Source organism: Schistocerca serialis, chromosome 2 (genome assembly GCF_023864345.2).
Source record: "Schistocerca serialis cubense isolate TAMUIC-IGC-003099 chromosome 2, iqSchSeri2.2, whole genome shotgun sequence".
Lineage (NCBI taxonomy): Eukaryota > Metazoa > Arthropoda > Insecta > Orthoptera > Acrididae > Schistocerca > Schistocerca serialis.
The window spans coordinates 602,344,009-602,360,754 of record NC_064639.1 but is presented as its reverse complement, the minus strand read 5'-3'; the positions used below and the strand labels follow the sequence as shown (position 1 = coordinate 602,360,754).

The following is a 16,746-nucleotide window of genomic DNA, read 5'->3' as shown; positions in this document are numbered from 1 at the left end:
ATGGTTCAATCTAATTTTCGCGTTTCATAGGTATGTTGGCGACCTTGCGTGATGACAAGCACTGTGAATAAACAAACACAACTGTTCTGTGCGAAGCGAGTGACGCGTAAAGTTTGAGAAGGTGAAAGCAGTTTCAATGTCAGTGCCGTATCATCACGAGAGCCCAAACTCAAATACACGCATGTCTCAATACCACGCTTCAGGCTCATGATAGAACGCCGGCGCCTGTAAGGCGCTGACATAATCCATGTAACGATGGACAGGATTTTGCGAGGTATAATGAAGTACAGAGCGACTGACAGGAAAACAATGGTAGAACAGTTTCAGAGAGTCAGGGATAATCCAGAGGTATGTATTCTTACAACTGATTTTACTCTTGTCTTTTAAAATGCAGCCTCAGTAACGCTAGAAAATTTTTTGATTGTAGCCCAAAGCAGTATTTTTTACTTGCATGGACAGCCGAATGATTCCAACGCGCTTCACCGAGACAAATATCGGCGACATGTTTGTTGGTAAGGTAATTTAATTCTGCCAGACTCTTTAATAATGTATTTTTATTTTTAACAAACTGTCGTGTACAAGTGGTACAGTAAATTAAAACGCTCATTTTTTGTGGCATTACTCACAAAACTATAAGATTACTATCTGAATTATAATACGCATTTATTAATATGTAATATTGTGAAAGCTACGAGGGGCTGACTATTTCTGATCAAGCTCAAGTTGGCCTGTCTTTCATATTCATTCATTGCTTTTACATTGTATTCAATAGAACTCCTCAGGAAGGAGATGCTTCAAGCATGTTGAATGATGTAAAATATAAATTGAGAGCTACAGGTGCTCTACTATATGTACTGTCTCCCCCTGTGATCTAGTGAAAAACAAGATACATTGGTATATTTCTTGTGCATGACACTATATTACATAGTCAGTATGGTGACTTGTATCTATCGGATGTTTTCAGGCAGTATGCTGTTCATGTGGGTGATAAAGTGGAGAGATTATAAAATGTTTACTGGAAATAGCATGTGTATTGAATATTATGATAATGTCATTGTGCTCTGATAAGTGATGTCACCAGCTGCACTATTTTTTTCTTGTTTTGTTCAGTTTGCGGTGAGACTGAGTTGTAGTATGGCCTGAGGTCTAAGTTATGTAACTTAATGATGTGATTGTGAATTAACTCCCCCCCCCCCCCCCCCTTTTTTTAAAAAGTTGTGTTGGCAGGCTGTAGTGTAGCCAGAAGTTTTGATTAGATTGGAAGGTTGTGCATTGGCTGAGAGTTGGCAACGAAAGTCTTCAGACAGGTTTTCTTTTTGATTGATTGATATGTTTGAAGCAGTTGAAACGAGAATAATCCTACCAAAACTCCTTGTATCAATGGGGATCTGTTAGTTGTTTGTTTTTGTTTTGGTCATGTTTTCACATTAGGGTCATTCCATGCCAAGTGGTCTAAACCTTCCCACCATCATGTCTCCAATTTTCTTCAAATTTTATCTGTAGCACTAGTCAAGTGCTAAATTAAGTTTCTCAAGATTTCAAGCCTCTAGCTGCAATACTTGCTGATCTACACCCCCTTGTCTGAAGGGTAGTAAGTTCGCATGCGCGCGACATCAGACAAAATGCCATTTTTGGGGTCTCATAAAATTGAAACCAATTCATAAGAATGGTTAGTAAGATGAGACCCTGTACAGTTTTTTGTGCTGATTCAAACGAAATTAATTATAAGATTACTGATGCAAAATCCGGTCAAACAAGTCGACTCAAAGTGTACCCCTAATTCTGTCGTGACTTAATGCGACAAATTTTGACCAATATTCAGACTGCAATAATTTCCTTGCAGATAAAGATATGGACTTGAACTTTTTACCAAGTCTTATCTTTGTGCTGGACATAATACAGCTGGATTTCCAACTACCCAGGCTTTATAGTCGCCTTGCAAAATCTCTTCAAATTTGGCAGTGTCAGCGCAAATGGCTTTATTTACCAAAGTTCAAAGCCCATTACTACAAAATAGTCAGCCTGGATTTAATTGTGAATAGTATCATCTGAAAGAGAAACTCTTGCTCTACGAGATGGATATATTTTTCTTTTGCAACGCTTCCATTAAGTGCTTATTTACTCAGGTCAAAGTATCTTATATTTTGTGTGCGCAGTGCCCTGCGTTGGTCCATGATGGCTGAGCCATTACTGGTTATCACAATAAAACCAGCATCCCCATCGCCATAGGGGCCACGCCCGATAGCCATGCAGTAACAGCCACGGGTGGGTATCTTTACTGCAGGTTCCCAAGCCTGATTACAGGGTGTCTTTACCACAGGATCCCAAGCCTGATTGTGGGTTTCTTTATGCAGGTTCCCAAGCCTGTCTTCCTCAGTTACTTCATCATTCTGGAAGCATCGTTGATTTGCAAGAGAATGCTTTCAGGAAAACTGTATTGCCGACCAGATGATGTCACTGATGGAGCTGGAATAACACCAATGATAAGTTGTTCTGGAATCCAGCAAGTATCACGTCTTAAGGGCCAATAAAATGAACTTGCAGGACCATGAGGATGCATAAAGCTTATGAAAGCATCTTTCTGTTCGACTGAGATTTCAACGATGTTTCCAATCCACCATTTCTTTTCATAAATGCAAGCAACATACTGCCCAGGCTGAAGATCCATGACTTGAACTACTACTTCAGCAGCACTAATTTTGGCCAAAAAAGATGTCGCATCATTAGAAACTCTACTGACCTTAATTGTCGTCATATCAATGGGCAAAAAATGGTGGTTTTCTCTTGTGCCAGCTAGAGTGTGCCCTTGCAGGAATCTTTCTTCTTGAGAAGCTTTTTCTTCTTCAACTTCCTCTTTGCTGATGAAAAAGAATTTGATTCCATTGATATTATCATTGCAGAAGTTGAAAAGATCTTTGGGTGTTAGAATCTGGTTTTCATATGGACGTTGCAAACTTGCTCTTGCTGCCAACCGTTTTGTTGTGCCTCCAATGCCATCACAAGGCGACTTTCCATGGCTTGTTCCAAAGAAATTCCATTCTGCTGTTATTTCAAAATCTTCTTTGTGATAGCATAAGTTGAGAAAATTCTTGAAATTCTTATATTGTGCAGCTGAACCATCACTGAAGTAGTGGATGTGGCTTATTTTGGAAAATTGCATCTTCAGGTAATTGATTACTTTTCCAATGTAAACATGGACAGTAATCGTATCGTGTCGAAGGCAGTCACTAATAACACAAAGATTCACACATTGCACCTCTTCGTTTTCACAGTAGTAGACTACAAATGGATGAACTGTTGCTTGACTGTTTTCCCAGTGAAAGCCTTGCACTGCATCTTGAACAATAAATGAATAGTTTTCAGCAAAATCCATTAGTATTATGAATTCGCCTTCTTTCAAATCAGTTTTGAGAGCTTTCAGGTGCTGGCTTTGATGCTTGGCAATGTAGTGATGACAAGACAGGTTCCAAATTTTTGCTGCAATATCTTCAACATACTCTTCTGTTGAAAGCTGCTTTGTTTCTAAAGTATCCCTGTCGGTATGAATCCATTGTTTGTACTCAATCAGTTCTTCAGGGTCATTATCTTCAAAATATGTTGCAATAACTGCTTCTACACCTTCTGGACCAGGGCAGTTTTCACAACGATGAAGCATACAATCCTTGTTTTCCAAGCTGCAAACAGCTTTGCTAAGAATTTCCTTGTAGTCTTCATTGATTGATGCACCAGTGAGCATAAGCTTGACATTTTGGTGTATTGTACAGACACAAACTGAGTGCATTCCAGCAGAGCCAACTGTAACACACCATTTTGGTCTAAGCTCGCAAAACTTTGAGAAGCCAATTTCTGGTCCATTTTGCTTCTGATAAGACACGTACATTTCCTTCAAATTGCAAAGCAACAACCGCTTTTGCTTGTACACCTTTGTTCCTGAAATTCTCACAGGCACACAGTCTTTCTTCCCTGGACAAAGTCTGCTGAATTCGTCATCTTGAAAAAAGTCATGTACTTTCTGAACAACTTCATCTGAAAGCTTCCTTCCTTGCCGATTTGCTGGAAAAGCTAGAACACCTTGCTCATTCTTCAGTTTTCTCGCTTGCTTTACCATTCTTTCTGATACATTAAATGCTGTTGTCGTATCTTTAATTGTCCAGCTTCTTGGAACCAAGGTCAATATTTGAACTTTTGTCCTACGATTTGACACTTTACATTTTTCTTTCAACTCTTCTATAAGATTATCAAGATCTGCACAATTATTGCATGGGCGACTTTTACTTGAACTTGGCTGTTCATCGTAATTGATTCCTACAGCAGCAGCAATTTGATTCCCAATTAAACTTTGTGCATCCAAGATCTTTCTTTTTGCATAGCTTTGCTTATCTCTTTTACTTAGTTGTCTTCTTTTCAATGGTGAAGCACCAATAAATGATAAACTTTTGTTGATGGCTGGTTCAGTTTCATCCGTTGTGAAATCTTGTTCAGATTGGGTTGATAGTGATGATGAATCTTCTAGCTTTTGGTTCAGTGCCGACATGCAGCGAGGGCAAAGCTTCTGACCAGGTTTTATATCAATCACTTCTTTTTTCTTTAACAGGCAAAGTTTGGCAGCTGTTTCATTATCAAGCAGTCTAAGTCCAGCTTTTACATTGTGATTCCTCTTCTTGAATGGATTGCAACATTTCTTTTGCATCGCTTGATATTCATGTAGGAAGAGGGCTTCATGGTGGAAGCAAATGATGGAATTTTCGTCAAGTTTGGCTTCTGAACGCGAAACAAGCAATTTCTGGTCACATTCTGTGAAATCACTAAACGCTTTGAATCCAGTCTTCTTAGCATAGAAGATAACATGGCACTTCGATGCAGCAGCATCTTTTCCAATTGAACAGGGGGCCAACGATTCTTCTTCTTCATTAACTTCTGACATCTCTCACTGGCCAATCACTGAATAAAACACGAATGAAATATCCAATTATATCAGTAATTCTAAGCGACTATTAAGATTCAAATTCCTAGAAATGAAGAAAAATTAGTGCATCGCGCATACAAAATATAACAACTTTGATGTGAGTTAATGAGTACTTAATGGTCGCGTTGCAAAAAAAACAAATGTCAGTCTTGTAGAGCAAGAGTTTCTCTTTTAGGTGATACTATTCACAAGCAGATTCAGGCCAACTATTTTTTAGTAATTGGCTTGAAACTTTGGTAAATTTTACCGTTTGTGCTGACACTGCCTAATTTGAAGAGATACTGCAGGGCGACCATATGGCCTGGATCATTGCAAATCCGGCTGCATTATGTCTAGCACAAGCATGAAGCTTGGCCAAAAGTTCAAGTCCATATCTTCAACTGCAAGGAAATCATTGCAGTCTTAATATTGGTCAAAATTTGTCGCGTTGTGTCACGACAAATTTTGAAGTATACTTTGAGTCGAGTTATTTGACCGGGGTTTGCATGAGTAATGTTATACATAATTTCGTTGGAATCAGCAAAAAAAACTGTACAGGGTCGCATCTTACTAACCATTCTTATGAATTAGTTTCGATTTTATTAGACTCCAAATATGACATTTTTTTTATGTTGCATGCACACGGACTAAGTACACTTCAGACAAGGGGGTCTAGATCAGCAGCTATTGCAGCTAGAGGCCTGAAATCTTGGGAAACTTACTTCAACACTTGACTAAAGCTACAGTTAAAATTTGACGAAAATTGGAGACCATGATGGTGGGAACTTTTTTCAGTTTTAGACCACTTGGTGTGGAATGACCCATTAGTGACATTTCTTGAGACTTGTATCACATTCAGTCTGTTGATGCATTGTCATGTTGTATACTGCTCTTGTCCCTCATTCTTCTTTTTTGGACAAAGGAAGGAAGATCAGGGTTTACTGTCCTGTCAGTCATGGTGTCATTAGATGGAGCAAAAACTCAGAACATTTGGAAAATTCAGAGAGCTTTGAAAAGATAAACATCCTGTTCCTATCTGAGCACCAGATAATCACACACAAAATATTACATTCCAGCAGCTTACTCATGCCGAAATAATGTCAGAAAAGGAGGAGTTGTTTCGTATATAAAGACAGATGTTCAGAAACACTGCGATGAAGTGGATTTTGTAGTGATCAGCACACAGAAGTATGTGCTTGTGGAATAATACTGAAAAACAGTTCAGTTTTAATTGTTACTGTATATAGATCCCTCCCTTTGAAACTTTGAGCTGCTTGGGGAATCTGGATTTCATACTGTGCTACTTCTGGCAGCAGCAAGCAATTAATAGTCAGTGGTGACTTCAATGTAGATTTTATAAATGATTCTCAAAGGAAAAAGACCTGAAAACATTATTTGGACCTTACAATTTGATCTTATTAATTAAGGTTCCAACATGGGTGGGTAAACACAGTAGAACCCCTAACTGATATTGTTTTCGTAGGTGGAACTGAAAGCAAGAAAATAACTGTTACCCTGTAACAAATCTTCCTCAGATCATGATACACAATTAATTAGAATAAATAATATATTGCCTTATCCATTACAGTCGGAGGAAGGCAATAGCAAACCACCTCCACTAGGACCTTGCCTAGTATGGCGGTGTGGGTCTCCCGCATTGTTCCCCTATGCTCTGTCAAGGAGTATGGGACTTCATCATCGTCATTATAGTATAGGTACTCCTCAGTGGAAATAAATTACAATAATTTATAACACCATGACAAATGTTTTTAAAAATAGTTGCAAGAGATGACCTAGTATGAAATTTATAATCAACCAAATGCTAAAGTAAAATTTAATCTATTCTACGATAAACTGAAAATAGCATTTGCCAAAAGCTAATCAGAAAGGACATTAACTAACCTTGAAAAAATAAGGCCATGGACTACTAGAGGGATTAAAGTACCTTACAGTCTACTCTCTGTGAATAGCACCAAGGGGGCCACCAAGTTTATCCGACGGACAGATCACCATCAACAGTGTCATATGCCCTCACTTCATGAGACACTGCTGAGGGGTTCGGTATTTAAAAAAGGACATTGGCACAAAGTCTAGTGATTAGGATCTTTACTCCACCTCCTCTCCTCCCCCCTTGCTGGCCAGGTTGAGCACCACTGCACAAGTATGTGTTAGTGACCACAGCACGGAGGTGGGTTATGGAATGTAGTGAAATGAGAGACAGGACAACAAGCCACTGAACGGGATAACATCACTATTGAACTGAATGGAAGGGTTGTAAATGATGACTCTCAGATAGCAAATATATTCAATAATAATTCCTTGAATATAGTGAAAGCACAGGGAGAAACAGTTAAACAGAAAAATAACAGCAGTATGTTGAAAAATCAACTCTCATAGTATTCCAGTCGTATGAATGTGTCACTAACCATTTGCAGCAGTACTGTTTTTTTCCTAACTTTGTCCAAGTGTGAGTATAGGTCTAAAAAACGAGCTAATGGGTGAAGTTGTAATTCAGTTCTGCCCCTGGGCATTCATTTGTTCATCCATCATGTTCCATATCCCATCAAATGGAGAACCATCATAGATGGGGAGTCAGTCATGATTTACTTTAATGTAAGACAATGACAGTGTAGAAACTGAATATAACAGTAACCTGTCATTAAACTCCTTAAAGCTATTCACACTTCAGTGACCCAAATTTAATCACGTAACTTCATAAAAATGCTGCTGCTTCCTTAGTTTTACTGCATAGTTGTTGTTTATCTGCTGTTAGGGATATTATATTTATTTGATTACACTGGTGTATTTCGAAGAAAATATTTTTTTTTACAACTGTAAGTGCTAGATTAAGGAAAGGCAAACCTACGTTTCTAGCATTTGTAGACTTAGAGAAAGCTTTTGACAATGTTGACTGGAATACTCTCTTTCAAATTCTGAAGGTGGCAGGGGTAAAATACAGGGAGCGAAAGGCTATTTACAATTTGTACAGAAACCAGGTGGCAGTTATAAGAGTCGAGGGGGCATGAAAGGGAAGCAGTGGTTGGGAAGGGAGTGAGAGAGGGTTGTAGCCTATCCCCCATGTTATTCAATCTGTATATGGAACAAGCAGTAAAGGAAACAAAAGAAAAATTCAGAGTAGGGATTAATATACATGGAGAAGAAATAAAAACTTTGAGGTTCGCCGATGACATTGTAATTCTGTCGGAGACAGCAATGGACTTGGAAGAGCAGTTGAACGGAATGGATAGTGTCTTGAAGGGAGGATATAATATGAACATCAACAAAAGCAAAACTAGGATAATAGAATGTAGTCGAATTAAGTCAGGTGATGCTGAGGGAATTAGATTAGGAAATGAGACACACAAAGTAGTAAAGGAGTTTTGTTATTTGGGGAGCAAAATAACTGATGATGGTCGAAGTAGAGAGGATATAAAATGTAGACTGGCAATGGCAAGGAAAGCGTTTCTGAAGAAGAGAAATTTGTTAACATCGAGTATAGATTTAAGTGTCAGGAAGTATTTTCTGCAAGTATTTGTATGGAGTGTAGCTATGTATGGAAGTGAAACATGGACGATAAATAGTTTAGACAAGAAGAGAATAGAAGCTTTCGAAATGTGGTGCTACAGAAGAACGCTGAAGATTAGATGGGTAGATCACGTAACTAATGAGGAAGTATTGAATAGGATTGGGGAGAAGAGAAGTTTGTGGCACAACTTGACTAGAAGAAGGGATCGGTTGGTAGGACATGTTTCGAGGCATCAAGGGATCACAAATTTAGTATTGGAGGGCAGCGTGGAGAGTAAAAATCGCAGAGGGAGACCAACAAATGAATACACCAAGCAGATTCAGAAGGATGTAGGTTGCAGTAGGTACTGGGAGATGAAGAAGCTTGCACAGGATAGAGTAGCATGGAGAGCTGCATCAAACCAGTATCAGGACTGAAGACCACAACAACAAGTGTCGAGTCCTATTTACAGTACAATACTACTTGTAATTCAGCTTCGTAGTGAACACTGCTGCTTGCCATCTAGTTAACAGAACTTCTCGCTCCCTGAATTCAGGAACTCAGATATTTATGGATAGAGTGGCTAGTGAGTTATGTTTATAATTTCTGTTTTAGTTGTTAAGGATTTTGGATTCCTGGAATTATACAAAATAGTTGAGCCTTTTGTGGCCACTTGATGATATATTGTATGTTAGCTTTCATTTTGGAATTTTTGACCAATGTTCATTTAATGATTTTTCCGGCCCAGCATTTCACCAGCACCAATGGAAGGATGACAAAGACTGAACCTCTGTTGTTGGCGTTGGACTGAAGTAGAGACTACACCCAGAGATTATACGTACCTGTTGCTCCAACTTGTGAAGGCCTTTCCCAAGGGTCTTTCCCCGATCATTTCCACTGTGGTTCTTCACTTGTTACCTGCAACAGTCATTCACTTCAGTACGGGAATCAAGGGTCCATTTATCTTGAGGCTTTCTTCTTTCTTGTTAAAAGTTTCTCAACTTGTCCCACCCTGCAGTATTGTTTATGATAATAATCTTGGTACTGGTGGATCATCTGGTCATTCAGACCAGGCACTGTCCACGTCTATGCAGTATGCGGTATATTCCAGGCATTGCAACTGTATCCTTTTTGTCCATCTGCCGGTATTAACCATTCTCTGATTTTCTTGGAGACTGAATCTTTAACACCTCAGATATGAGATTCAGCACCTGAAATGAATTTTGAGGGACAATGGTTGTGCCTCAAATTATATAACAAGTGTCACAAAACCTAACATTTGGTGTAGTGACATATAAAAAGAAGAAATGTTAGATGTGGCTTTCTGCCACAGGGTGACAAACTTGGCCATGTATTCCACAGAGCATAAAGACTATGTACAAACCGATCAAGAAGAGCAGTGTATGTCTCAGATTGGCAAAGTACCAAGTGGACCAACTCACAGTGTTGGGAATATACTGCACACTGTGTACATGTGTTAAAGTCCTTGTTGGAATGAACAAATGGCCCACCAGTATTGATATAATCGAAAATAAATATCAGCTATGGTGGGGCTCACTCAGTGAGAGACCAAGCAAGAATAAAATTCACTGACAAGGAAGTTCTTGCTGTGGAGAAGAGCCACTACAACTGTTTGTCAAGGAGAGCCATTGAAATGCATAAGCATGGCAATAGTTGCAGCAAGAAAGAAGGGCACCTCAAGGCAAAGTGATCCTATATTCCTCTGCTGCAGCAACTGACTGTTTGCAGGTAACAAGGGGAGAGTTACAGCAGTAACGACCAGGCCCTCAGACACTGGTGAAAGTGAAGGTGACATCCAACTGAGGGCTCTACTACAGTATGCCACAAGCCGTGGTGACTGAATCTTTGGCAATGCCATCCACTTGTGTGATGAAATGCCAGGAAAGTTCTTGCTTTATGTTACACAGGAACTTGGTGAATGTGTTACCACCAGAGTACATAACTCCATTCTGGTTCATGGCGTATAATATAGTTAAACTGAAACTGGTTATTATTATCAGCAACAGAAACCATAGTTTTTCCCTTATTATTGGAGTGTTTAATTTTTTGAGCACAGTATATGATCTCCAGCCCCTCCCACTGCCCACACCTTAATGAAAGAGTGGGGAATTCGACAGTAATTTTGCTAATGGAGTTTTTAATCTTGGCTACTGCTAGTTCTTTTAATTATGTAGAGCTCTGTGTTCTTAACAAAAGATGCTCTGATACTAGGAGTTACTCACCTCGTATTCTTGATTATGTTGAATTATGCCCTTAATATGGTTCAGGGGAAAATAAGAGTCAGAGCTTTAGAAAAATGTTTAAGGAAATAGTTCAGTTTACATCAGAAATATCTATTTTATAAATTTCTTTCCAGCATATGTCCAGTAATCTGTATTACAAAGTGACTATCCCGGAACCCAGAACCAGTTGCAGCTTGCCTATCTAATGGCTTACCAGGACAACAGAAATTTGATTTTCAATATTATAATAATTATTGCCTGAATTTAAAAATTTAAAGTGCTGTCTTAGTCTGTTCATTAAGATATATAATCTTATATTAGAAGTTTAACACAGTAAGACAGATATTACAGTTAGAAACTGTGTTTGTCTTGAGGTGGCATAACTGGTGGTGCGCAAATACCCAGACTGTATTCATCCGTTATTTTAGAATGATAGCTCTTAGCAACTTCCAACAAACTTTATGCATTGTTTCAAATTGTTAAGAGACATTTTTTCACTAACACTCCACAGAAAATGATGAAAGGAAAAAAGTTTGGATTACTACATTTTTGCTGTTCATACAGCCAAACTTCAGCATCTGATACTATGTTTAATTTATTACTTCCATATCACCCACCGTATTCGCAAGATAGTTTTCAGACAGTCTTTGCATATGCCACCGAAATGGTGCCTGCAAAATTATATCATTGTACAAGACACAGTTCAGGAGAGATGATGTGATAAACATTGAGATTCATGAGAAATGTGCTTTTGCTTAAAATGGAATGCAAATTTCCCAGACTATGTTCATCCAGTGTTTCATGATGACTCCAATAAACTTTAAGCATATTTTCAGGCCTTTTCTTTGCTTACATTCTTAACATTAAATATTTGTAAAATAATTAGGTGTTTGAATCAGTTTTATATATGGATGTTCAATTCTTTAAGGAACTGGTGGTTTGCTTGTTTCTCCCTCTAAACACTGTGATGAAGTCAAGACAAACTGAGTGTTTTTTTATGTCAGATACTAAAGCAGTTTATTGAATGTGTGTCCTGTTTCAATGGGTATGTTGTGGATTCACCAGAATTGAAACTTATTTGTTTTCAGTCCGGAATGCTGGTAATGTGATACCAAATTCACAGAATTTTCCAGAGGAAGTTACAACTACTGAACCAGCAGCATTGGAACTTGGTTGTGTTATAAATGACATCAGACATGTTATAGTATGTGGTCACTCAGATTGCAAGGTTAGTTCATTTAAATTTATTGATACTTAATCATGAATAGTAAGGTTTAGATAACTGTATGAAATACATAGTTCTAATTTGACACATCCAGTTGTGCTTTTCATGTAGGATAAAATTAAGTACTTGAATTAAACTCAGAGGAGAACTGTAAATTTAAAGTAAGTTTTGGTACTCTTATTGTGTACATAAACATTCTGAAACAACTTTCTGTGATGTAGCAAAGAATTCTACAAAGTGCTATGTTTCCCTGTTGTGTACAAGACAGTTGGCAAAGTTGTACCATGTTGGACTCAGATATCAGAGACACATAAACTTGTCAGCTTAATGTAAGTTCTTCCTCAACTAATTTGTGCAAAAGGTGTGATCATACCATGCATGTACCTACCTGACTGCCTAATGTCCTATTTGACTTTTTTCTCTCTGATATTGAACACAACTCTGTAATGACCTGTGGTGTGTTACTAATCTAAATTTGAAAGTGTAACCATTATGAAAATGACTGGATGGTAAATAAGTAAAATAACTTCTAAATTAATAATAAGAAATGTCTCATGAAGATGTGAGGAGGATTTTTTTAAATTCCTTGTCAAGCAATATTTACTAGTGACAGTATTATGAAAAGGATAGATCACTACTCACTACATAGAGGAAGCATTGAGTCGCAGACAGGTGCAGTGAAAAGACTGCCAGAGTTGAGTCGCAGACAGGTGCAGTGAAAAGACTGCCAGAAATTTAAGCTTTTGGGAAAAAGTCCTCAGCCATGTGTGTAAGAAAGTTGTGCTTGTGTGAATGCACGCATGTTCTATTTCCACAGAAGGACCTCTGTATGAAAGCTTAAATGTCTATCATTCTTTTAATTGTGTCTGTTTGTGACTTAGAACCTCCTGTATATGGCAAGTAAAGATCTATTCTTTTCATAATATTGCAGTTATTCCATCCGGGACTTTCTGTTGTTTGATTATTTACTAGTAGTTTGATTTTTATTGTCTCTTTGTTATTTATTTTTGTCCATTTGCTTTTATAAGGCAATGAATTTGCTGCATCGCCTGAAGTGTGAAGAATTCTCTTCAAGGGATAATAGGCTTATATCACCTCTTCGTGCATGGCTTATTGCCCATGCCAATGCATCACTTAAGAAATTTGAAAAGTTGGAGACTGGAGGATTTCACCAACCATTGTTATTTCAAGCTGAGACTCCCATGCGCAAATTTGTGGCATATATTGATCCTGATAACAAATTCAGTATTGAAGACAAGCTGTCACAGGTGTGTAGTGTGGTGTCATTATTCATGTGAACAACTTTAATTTAGATGTGTGGTTTTAAGTGTGACTAATTAATTGGGTAGAGTATCAAAGTAATATACTGGTTATTTTAGAAATGGATTTTGTAGAAAATCTGATGACTCTATTCAGTCATCATATTTATGACAGACTGTGCTCACTTAGTTAGGATTCTGTTTGGTTTTAATCTGTATTTTAGTATTTTATCATGACTCCAAAGCAGACTGTTATTGATATTTGATAAATCCTTTACTTTTCCAGTAAAAATGTTTTGTATGAATCAGTTGCCAGACACCTGCTGTTATTTGTCTTTATTTACTGTTCCCAGCTAAACTGAGTTTTCAAATGCATATATGTACTTGGAAGGTTATAATGGTTTCTGTGAAATGTTTAAAATTGGAAAGGAAAAAAAAAACTGTTGTCCTCCTTGTCATAGATGTCATCAAAAAGTGATTATAAAAATACATCAGACCTTGAAATGGAAGTAATAATGCAAAGTGACTGGTTTGATGATGTACTCCAATAACAATTCATAATTACTGATCATCAATAAGCACATACAAAGACCATAATTTAAGTACAGCCATTGTTTTTGATAACTGATAGTAATCAGTTTCCTCCTCATTTACCTTTCATTCTAATTCTTCATTGTTAACAATTTGTAATATCACACAAGAATTCTTTTTAAATGTTTTTGCTTTGAATTACACAGTATTTACATTTGCTAGTGATTAGATAATTCACTTTAAGAATTTTTCTACTTTAGGTCAATTGTCTCCAGCAACTACAGAACATCGCAAGTTACGGGTTCCTCAAGAAACGTTTGGAAACACATCAGTTGCATATACATGCGCTGTGGTTTGATATATACACAGGTGACATCTATTATTTTAGTCGGCAAAACAAACGTTTTGTGGAAATAAATGAGCATACTGTCATGGGACTAATAAAAGAAGTGAATAGGTACTACTCATAATGGCCATCGTACTATACTTCAGTGAGAGTTTATCTTTGTGAAATTGCTGTGTATAACGTTATACAATGACTGCACATTGTTGAACAGATTTACTTGGTGTTAGGCTAACATCTGATGTGTGTAAAAGGATCTGGGAAAGATTTCTCAAAACACATTATTGTCTAATTCTTGGACGAGAATGAACATTGTATGTGATAACATCATTTTGGAGATACTAATATAATTACATGTCATCTTCTGTATTACATTTAAGTGAAAACTGATTGCTGTACTTGTAAAATCAGTAAAAATGTACTTAGGGTGTACCTGGTTCTTCCACTGTGTGCCACAGTTGATAAAAATTTGTGTGATGGATGATGAGGTTCAAATGGCTCTGAGCACTATGGGACTTAACTTCTGTGGTCATCAGTCCCCTAGAACTTAGAACTACTTAAACCTAACTAACCTAAGGACATCACACACATTCATGCCTGAGGCAGGATTTGAACCTGCGACCGTAGCGGTCACGCAGTTCCAGACTGTAGCACCTAGAACTGCTCGGCCACTCCGGCTGGCTGGATTATGAGGAGTGAACTGACAGATTGCGAGTTGGTTGCCGGTAGCAGGTCAGAATGCCCATTCTTAATTTCTTAGGGTTTGTAAATGTAATGAGTTGGTATTGTGTTCTGTTAGGATGTAGATGCAAGTGCTACTCTGAGATGAAGAGTTTGGCACAGAACAGGAATTTATGGCTGGTGGCATTAAACTGGTCAGAAGACTGATGACTCAAAAAGTTAACTTTAATCCCATCATTAGAATTTTCAGCAAAACTTGGAATTAAGACACACATGTAGGTTATTGCAATGGTGGGCTTATATCTTTATATCTTGGGCTACACTTCTCATTAATCTGTTGTAACAGTTATGTTTTTTCTGTTGAGATTTGTTGGCTTCACCAACTCACAACAACATTCCTACCCATCCTACACCTGGCATTGTGCCACAGATCAATCTGTCAGCATATTCAGTTTTCTGCCCACTCTCCATATCAAAAACAAATGTAGTCAATTTACATCTTCTGCTGAAAGAAAAAACTATATTCATTGACTCTCACTGTCTATCTTATACCGTCCCCCAGTTGGCTGCCACTGACAGGAACACATTGCCAATAGCAGCATGCAGTGGAAGAGGCTTCTACACTGGAAGTGCATTTTAGCCACAAAATCTTTTGTGGGCGCTGTACACTGAGTTGTTCACAGTATATGTTATGTAAATAGTACTTTGTTACATATGGAACATAGTAAATCAACTTCCAGTTCTGATTATGTGCATTAATAAGACTTGCTACTGACATTTTAACTGAAGTTTCAGTATTGAATAAGAAATTTTGTAACAAAAATAGTAAGTATTACATAAGAAATTTTGTAACAAAAATAGTCATGAATAAATCTGAAAGCACATAATACTAAAAAATATTGAATAAAATTTCACGATGCATGAAAAATCATTAATTTATTGAAGATGCAAGGTGGGTTTTAATTGTATTTGCTCATGTGGAGTGCACTATACATTTGTTTCATTTACAATGAATGCATGCTGCAGCATCAAAGAAATTGTGTTTAGAACCTCCTGTGAGTTAAAACTTTCTGCAGAGTCGGAGCTCAAATGTTGAACCTTGCCTTTCTTGCTGTCCATTACTGTTTTTAGGCATGATTCATGACATACTGTCAGCTTCAATTCTGCAATACCTTTCTCCTTGTTTCCAAACTCCACAGATGCTCCCCTGCAGATCCTGGTTTATTATGATTTGCGGAAGTATGTTATAGGCAAAATCTAGGTGTTGCTTCCAGATGGAGTTTTTCAGCCTTCAGCTGAGTGTGGGCTGTCTTGAAACTTCCTGGCAGATTTAAACTGAGTGCTGGTGCAGAATTTAAAACTGGGAACTGACTTATTGCAGAGAATGCTGTTACTGACTGAGCCATTTAGGCATAAACCCCGACTCACTTTTGCGACATTCAGAAACTGGAGGATAGGTACTGAATAACTCAAAAGCAGTGCCTACAAAGGATAAGGTTGCAAGTTCTTACCCAGCTTTTTTGTCTGCCTGGAAGTTTTAAGGTACAAAACTTTCAGTCACTTCAAATAATGATGAAAGCACACAATCAAAGGAGCATATAGTGGGAGGAGCAGTACTTTTAATCTGAAGAGAGACTTCTTTAAAAAAAGATTTAGGGATATTGATGAAATAAACCTTTATCTCTACGTTTCCATAAAGATTTATTCCCATCAGCAGCTTATGATGGTTCATAAATACAACTTTTTTGAGAAATATATACAAGATGTGTAGATACCTACTGCCAAAACTATACCTCTAACTTTCTATGCGTGGTCCACTTCTGTGAATTATTTTGACCAATAATTTGTCTCGGAGCATTCAGAAAGTTCTACCAATGATGCCTGCCGATTTATAATTCCAATGATGTATGCCAGTTTATAACTGTAAAATGTAAACATTTCATGACAAGAAATGTCACACTTATTAAAATATTCCATACTACTGTGCCACTTGTAAATGAATGGCTTGGAGGAA

At 37.6% G+C, this 16,746-nt stretch overlaps 1 protein-coding gene across 1 annotated transcript; it reads left to right on the top strand.

Annotated features, from left to right (window-relative positions):
* The first annotated feature begins 95 nt into the window (after window positions 1-95).
* Window positions 96-15,478, top strand: LOC126457641 (beta carbonic anhydrase 1). Its single transcript, XM_050094112.1, has 5 exons — window positions 96-348; window positions 428-512; window positions 11,782-11,921; window positions 12,947-13,186; window positions 13,969-15,478. The coding sequence occupies exons 1-5, from the start codon at window positions 256-258 to the stop codon at window positions 14,176-14,178; spliced, it is 768 nt and encodes a 255-aa protein (XP_049950069.1). The 5' UTR covers window positions 96-255; the 3' UTR covers window positions 14,179-15,478.
* The last annotated feature ends 1,268 nt before the right edge of the window (window positions 15,479-16,746 follow it).

Bases quoted from the DNA above. Each gene is read 5' to 3' on its own strand.
- LOC126457641 (XM_050094112.1), top strand. From the start codon at position 256: ATGGACAGGATTTTGCGAGGTATAATGAAGTACAGAGCGACTGACAGG. The intron at 349-427 runs GTATGTATTCTT...TTTTGATTGTAG, and splicing joins GAGTCAGGGATAATCCAGAG to CCCAAAGCAGTATTTTTTAC. The intron at 513-11,781 runs GTAAGGTAATTT...ATTTGTTTTCAG, and splicing joins TATCGGCGACATGTTTGTTG to TCCGGAATGCTGGTAATGTG.